At 47.2% G+C, this 7,131-nt stretch overlaps 1 protein-coding gene across 1 annotated transcript; it reads right to left on the bottom strand.

Annotated features, from left to right (window-relative positions):
* Positions 1–954: 954 nt before the first annotated feature.
* LOC102133652 (retinoic acid early transcript 1E) lies at positions 955–4,595 on the bottom strand. Its single transcript, XM_074037232.1, has 5 exons — positions 4,496–4,595; positions 3,561–3,821; positions 3,025–3,300; positions 2,235–2,363; positions 955–2,118 (listed from the first exon to the last, which is right to left on the bottom strand). The coding sequence occupies exons 1-5, from the start codon at positions 4,569–4,571 to the stop codon at positions 2,018–2,020; spliced, it is 843 nt and encodes a 280-aa protein (XP_073893333.1). The 5' UTR covers positions 4,572–4,595; the 3' UTR covers positions 955–2,017.
* Positions 4,596–7,131: the final 2,536 nt, after the last annotated feature.

The following is a 7,131-nucleotide window of genomic DNA, read 5'->3' on the forward strand; positions in this document are numbered from 1 at the left end:
ACACTCCCTGTCAACCCCTTTGCTCTGACATTTAGCTTTGATCAGCTTTTTCTCTCTTTTGTCACATCAGCAGAAACAATGCCAAGAAATGCCAGAGACAACAAAATAGGAATGTGTCATGGGCACACAGAGCTCTTTTTCCCTGGGTGCTGCTTCTCCCTGTGACAGAGAAATCCATGCAACACAAGGAGGAGGCTGTCCCCAAAGGGTGGCAGATATACTTTTTTCCCCTTGAATTCCAACACACCCTTCCCCGGGCCTGCTCTGCCTCCCACTTTTGTTCAGCTCAGCTGTGGCACTGACCGCTGCTGGTGCTTGAGCTCTACCTGCTCCTGCCCAGACAGGAAGCCCTTCAGCAGCAGACTCAGTTGCCAGGATGAGGCTAGGAGTCAGGAACCCCTAGGTGTCCATGGAGGTCCCACCTCCTTTAAATCCCTACTGTTCAGACGCAGCTTCTAAAACTGTTCTTCTGCCTCCCTTCCTACTCACCAATCCCCTTCACTACTGTCAATGGCACTGAAGTCCCAGCCTGCTTGGTTGGGGCAGTTAAGTCCTTCTCAGTCACCTTCCACCAGGGGTTAAGGTGGGACCCCTTTGCCTGCAGCTCTGTGGGTGGGACCCCTTCCCATTTGAGCATATTCACTCCCTAGGTTCCTGCTGCCATCACACCACCCACCACATGAGTCCCTTCTGGACCAGTGGCCCTTAACTGACTCAAGCCATATCTTGCCAAGCCTGTTGTGACACTGATCTTGGCAAACTCACTTTTCATGTCAGGGACCCTGCAAAGCAGACACAGATCTGAGTCATAGTATTCGTTTAAGCAATGACAAGGGTAGAATCATGTTTTACATCAGAAACTATCCCGGCCCGCGGGATAGTCAGAAGAGGCCCTGGAGGAGGGGGTGGGAATTTGGGGAACAAGAGACACGAGAAATGGAGACAAGACAGTGCTCTGATCAAGTCTCGTTTAATGGCGGTAATGCACTGCCTTATATACACTTGGAAGGGAAGGGGTTGGGCTAAGGCGGAAATGATCTCATTGCCGAGGGCGTGGCCAGGTTAGTTTCGGTTTCTCCGGTGGGACGTCATGTTGCGCTTGCGCTATTAAGTAACAATTTTCCCTGGTGCGGGAAAAGTGAGTGAAGAAGCAGCAGGAAGAGCGCCATCTTTAATGAGGTATTAGTACAGGAGAAAAAAGGCAAAGATAGGGAGGAGGTAGAAGGTGGAAATGAATAGAGCTCAGGCGTTTTAATCGTTAATTATTATTCGCTATGGCCGGGGCATGCAGCTCCGGACAAGAAACATTGATTCTCAGTGAGTCATAGGTGGAGTAGCCTATTTTTCTCGTTAGAGGGAACCTTAACTTTGAACTCCACAGAGAGATCCCCCAGGAACTGTGACTTGAACCAAAGAGCTCTACTTAACTTTTCCAAATTGCTATACTTGAAAATGTTGAGGTCTGCCTGGGTCAATTTGGAGGGGATACTATGAGGACAAAGACAGCAATGGAAGAAAGAAATGAATTCTTCATGTCAGAGCAAAGGCAGAGAAACAGCACCAAAGAGCAGAAGATGTCTGGCAATGTGCCTGGCATATAATAGTTCTCTCAGCCAGGTGTGATGGCTCACCCCTGTAATCCCAGCACTTTGGGAGGCCAAGGTGGGCGGATCGCCTGAGGTCGGGAGTTCAAGACCAACCTGACCAACATGGAGAAACCCCATCTCTACTAAAAATGTAGGATATAGTTCGGCAATGTAATGTTTAGAGGGTGGTGAAAGGATTTCTTATACCACAACCTTGTGTATTATCCAGAAGTAAATGCTGCAGCCACAAGCACCACCAGTGAGTCTTCTCAGGGCAAATGGGAAAAGGGGATGGAACCTTGCTGAGATAAATCATGCTAAACGCAGACAGCAAACAAACTTTCCATCAAAATGCTGGGGGAACCCCTGGGCCGGATGGCGAAGAGACAACACCTCAGGCAGGCATTCCAGATTTTAGACCTTGCCCCTCCTCAGGAAGAGATGCGTGCTTCGTCCCTCCTCTCACTGCACGTTTGTGCTGCCAGCCCTGCTGTGTAGTGTGGGGACTCAAGACCAAGACAATGCACCATTTCTGTGGAGAGAGATGGATCAGGGAGTGGGGACTTGGGTGAGACCCATGGCTCACCTCTCTCGAGTCCTTACCAGACTAAGACATCTTCAAGGGCCAGAGACCAGCCTGCCACTCACCTTTTTGCCACCTGATATAGATGAGAAAAATTCCCATTAAGACAAACAAGATGAACGCCCCCAGGATGATCCATGTATATAGTAGGCTAGAAGAAGACCCATGGACATCCGAAACATTTACTGGTGACACTAAAAAAGAAAAAAAAAGCACAAGCCCTGTCACACCTAAAAATATGCTTTCCACAGCCCCTGCTTTCCCCAGGAACACATGGTGCCCCACATAATCACTGGCTCATGTGACAGCCACTCTACCAGACCCTGGGCCATGAAGATGAATGGGGTTGTGCCTTGTCCTTATGGAGCTCAGATTTCTACTGAGAGAGGTAGCAAATGTCCATCTGATTACCACACAATTTCACATGATTACTGTGGTTAGAACTGTTTGGAGGATGACACAATGGGTGGTGCTTAATTCTGTGTGGGGAAGGTGGAGAAGGCTTCATGACTAAGAAGTGGCATTAGAACCGGTGGAAGGGTAATTATAATAGAGGAAGAGAAGGCCTGGATGTTTGCAATGACCCAGATAGGCTTGGGACCATTTAGCGGTGGGTCATTGGTGACTGGATCATTGGTTAATGGGAAGGAGTTTCTACACTGAGGAAGAAACAGTGGAAAATGGGATGGGAAAGGGAGGATGGTGGGAAATCCTTATGGCCATCACTGACTCTCCAGACAGGAAGCCCATGGAGAAGTCAATCAAATTTTCTATTGCACACACGCTGACACTCACACAGGGAAGGCTTTTGACCTTTAAAGGGAGCTGCCACATTCTCCTGCCCGGCTCAGTTACCTGTCGGTTCTGGCATCACCTCCCACTGCTCTGAGAATTCCCTGAGCCAGTGATCACAGTCTCCCACTGACAGCTTCCTGAAATAGTTTTCCAGCCCTCTGTCTTTCTTCCATGTCTCCTTGATCTTACTGGCTTCATGATTAATTACTGTCCAGGTCATGTTCATCGCATCTAAGAGGAGGCATTTCTCTCCATTGATGGTGAACTGCCAGGACGCACCAGTGCATCGTTCTGCTTCACGTTGACAAAGCATCTCGACCTGCAGAGTGGAAGAACCTGCAATCCAGACACAAAGCCATCATCCTCCACTCTTGAGAGGTCCATCGTCTTCCAATAGGTCAAGTGTTTCTCTACATATTTAGGGTCCTGTACTCTTTCTGCCCGGACTTGCCCTTTCCCACCCGTTGGGTCCCCTGTGTCTCTATGGTTGGGCCAATGATCAATACACAAATACACCTAAAGCCCCTCCCCACCTGTGCTCTTCCCTCCCCTCTCTTGCTGCCTGCCTCCGTTTCCCCACCCCATTCCACACTTACCACTGGTCTTTATCTGGGGTTTGATGTCAAGAAGGAGCATCCTGAGGTCTCGGCCCACTTCTCCCAGCGTTTGGGTCAATTCTCCCCATGTGCTGGTGGCATTTACCTTCTTCCCCAGGAGGCCCAGAGGCTTGACCATGTTGCTGTCACTGTCGTACTGAAGGAAAAGATTTTTATTCATGAAGACCTGTGCTTCACACCAGGGCTGTCCAGGTCTGGACCATGATTTTATAGTGAAGTTGAAGCAAAGAGAGTGAGCACCTGTGAGAGAAAGATGCAGGTGAGGTCCAGGACAGGGGAAGAGGCCCATTAGAACCTGCGCGTCTGTGACCCAAGACTCCCTGGACCAGGCCAGGCTGGCAGAGGGGGCGGTTCCATCCTAGACTCCCTCAACCTTCCGGATCCCTGCTCCCATCTCCCCCTGACTGTCTGGGGTGAGATACTTGATGGTACCGAGGACCCTTGGGGTGTACTTAGTGTTAATGGTGTTAACAGGAGGATTCATGTCACAAATACTTTTAGCAACATCTACCAAGTTCTGAGGCACAAAACAGACAAACCTCTGTGTGACCTCCTGAGACTTAAAATCTAGCTGAATACACAGGACATTCAATAGAAAGGAAAAAGAGGTATTTATCACGGGACACACGCTGAATTCCTCCGGGGTCCCGGGAGTTCAGGAAAGAGTCCTGGAGTAGAAGGTGGGGGGTAGCATTATAGAACTGCCACATATGAGCCCGTGCCTGGCCTAGGGCCTCAGGCTGGGGTCTCGCACGAACTGGGGGTAACATCCTAGGGATCCTCTCCCTCACATCATCCTTAAGAGCAGGTACTGGCTTGCCTGAAGCCTGCAGGAGACCCCAGTCGCCTATCCCCCACCTTTCTCCCTCCTCCTTCTTGTCCTCAGCCAGGTCTTGAGATCTCAGGACACTCACCAACCATGATCTCCAAGGCTGTTAGTAGCAACAGTAGAAGCAAAAGAAGGCGCACAGGGCTACAAGTCAGGGGCATTCTTGGCACATTGTGGAGAGTAACAGGCAGGAAGCTGGGCGTGGACACATACACCCTCACTGGTATGGTGAAGAAATGTCCAACAGCGTGGGTGTGGGCACTGCCCAAATTCTTTACCCTAGAACAACTGAGGGCAGGCCTGTAGAGACCACATTAAATAACAATTTTGTGAAGGGAGTGTTTTCCAAGTATTCAGAATATAATTATTTATTGAAAAATAAAAGAAGACATTTAAAAACAAAATTAACTTTGAATAAACTCTCCTCTCCTGTCCCCATGGCCCCTGCAAAAAAAACCCCCTCAGGTGTGAGCAGGATGGTTGGAGGTTATGTGAGTTCCTTCTCCCTTCCTCCAATTTCCTCTTCCCTTCTCCTCCCTGCCTCTTTTGCTTTTCCCTTTCTTCCTGGTACCCCCTCCCCATTCCTGTATTTTCTCCCATCTCCATTTTCCCCTCTCTCACTATCCCTAACCCATTCAAACTCTTTTCTCTTAAATGGTTGAGATTTTCTCTTACCAAGCACACCCCAATATTCATTAAACTAGCTGCGAACAGGCAGCAAGCGGTCTACTGTGACAGATGGGTTGTGTGTGTGTGTGTGTGTGTGTGTGTGTGTGTGTAATTGTAATAAAACATATTGAGTCACTCAATAAACACTTACGGAGTGTCTACTACATGTATCAGGCACTATTGTAGATGCTAATTAACAAAACTGAAATGGCCAAGCCCTTACAATGGCTCATGCCTATAATTCCAGCACTTTGGGAGGATGAGGCAGGAGGATCACTTGAGGCCGGGAGTTCAAGACCAGCCTGGGCAACATAGTAAGACTCCATCTCTACAAAAAAAAATTTTTTTTTATTATACTTTAAGTTTTAGGTTACATGTGCAGAATGTGTAGTTTTGTTATATAGGTATATACGTGCCCTGGTGGTTTGCTGCACCCATCAACCCATCACCTACATTAGGTATTTCTCTTAATGTTATCCCTCTCCTAGTCCCCCACCCCCCGACAGGCCCTGGTGTGTGATGTTCCCCTCCCTGTGTCCATGTGTTCTCAGTGGTAAACTCCCACCTATGAGTGAGAACATGCGGTGTTTGGTTTTCTGATCTTGTGATAGCTTGCTGAGAATGATGGTTTCCAGTTTCATCCATGTCCCTGCAAAGGACATGAACTCGTCCCTTTTTATGGCTGCATAGTATTCCATGGTGTATACGTGCCACATTTTCTTAATCCAGTCTGTCATTGATGGACAAATTTTGCTATTGTGAATAGTGCCACAATAAACATATGTGTGCATGTGTCTTTATAGCAGCATGATTTATAATCCTTTGGGTATATATCCAGTAATGGGATCGCTGGGTCAAATGGTATTTCTAGTTCTAGATCCTTGAGGAATTGCCACACTGTCTTCCACAATGGTTGAACTAATCTACACTCCCACCAACAGTGTAAAAGCATTTCTATTTTTCCACAACCTCTCCACCACCTGCTGTTTCCTGACTTTTTAATGAACACCATTCTAACTGGAGCGAGATGGTATCTCATTGTGGTTTTGATTTGCATTTCTCTGATGGCCAGTGATGATGAGCATTTTTTCATGTGTCTGTTGGCTGTATGAATGTCCTCTTTTGAGAAATGTCTGTTCATATCCTTTGCCCACTTTTTGATGGGGTTGTTTGTTTTTTTCTTGTAAATTTGTTTGAGTTCTTTGTAGGTTCTGGATATTAGCCCTTTGTCAGATGGGTAGATTGCAAAAATCTTCTCCCATTCTGTAGGTTGTCTGTTCACTCTGATGGTAGTTTCTTTTGCTGTGCAAAAGCTCTTTAGTTTAATTAGATCCCATTTGTCAATTTTGGCTTTTGTTGCTAGTGCTTTTGGTGTTTTAGACATGAAGTCTGCCCATGCCTATGTCCTGAATGGTATTTTCATGCTGTTTTTTTTTTTTTTTTAGCTCCATCAGGTTACTTATGTTCCTCTCTATACTGGTTATTCTAGTTAGCAATTCGACTAACCTTTTTTCAAGGTTCTTATCTTCCTAGCATTGGGTTAGAACATGCTTCTTTAGCTCAGAGTTGTTTGTTATTATTCACCTTCTGAAGCCTACTTCTGTCAGTTCATGAAACTCATTCTCTGTCCAGTTTTGTTCCCTTGTTGGTGAGGAGTTGTGATCATTTGGAGGAGGAGAGGTGTTCTTGTTTTTGAAATTTTCAGGCTTTTCGTACTGTTTTTTTCCCATCTTTGTGGATTTATCTACCTTTGGTCTTTGGTGTTGGTGACCTTCAGATGGAGTCTTTCAGAGGATGTGCTAATCCTTTCTATTTGTTTCTTTTCCTTCTAACAGTCAGGCCCCTCTGCTGCCAGTCTGCTGGAGTTTGCTGGTGGTCCACTTGCGACTCTGTTTGCCTGGGTATCACCAGCAGAGGCAGCAGAGCAGCAAAGATTGCTGCCTGTTCCTTCCTCTGGAAGCTTCGACCCAGAGGGGCACCTGCCAGATGTCAGCCAGAGCTCTCCTGTATGAGGTGTCTGTCAGCCCCTACTGGGAGGTGTCTCCCAGTCAG

This window comes from Macaca fascicularis, chromosome 4 (genome assembly GCF_037993035.2).
Source record: "Macaca fascicularis isolate 582-1 chromosome 4, T2T-MFA8v1.1".
NCBI lineage: Eukaryota > Metazoa > Chordata > Mammalia > Primates > Cercopithecidae > Macaca > Macaca fascicularis.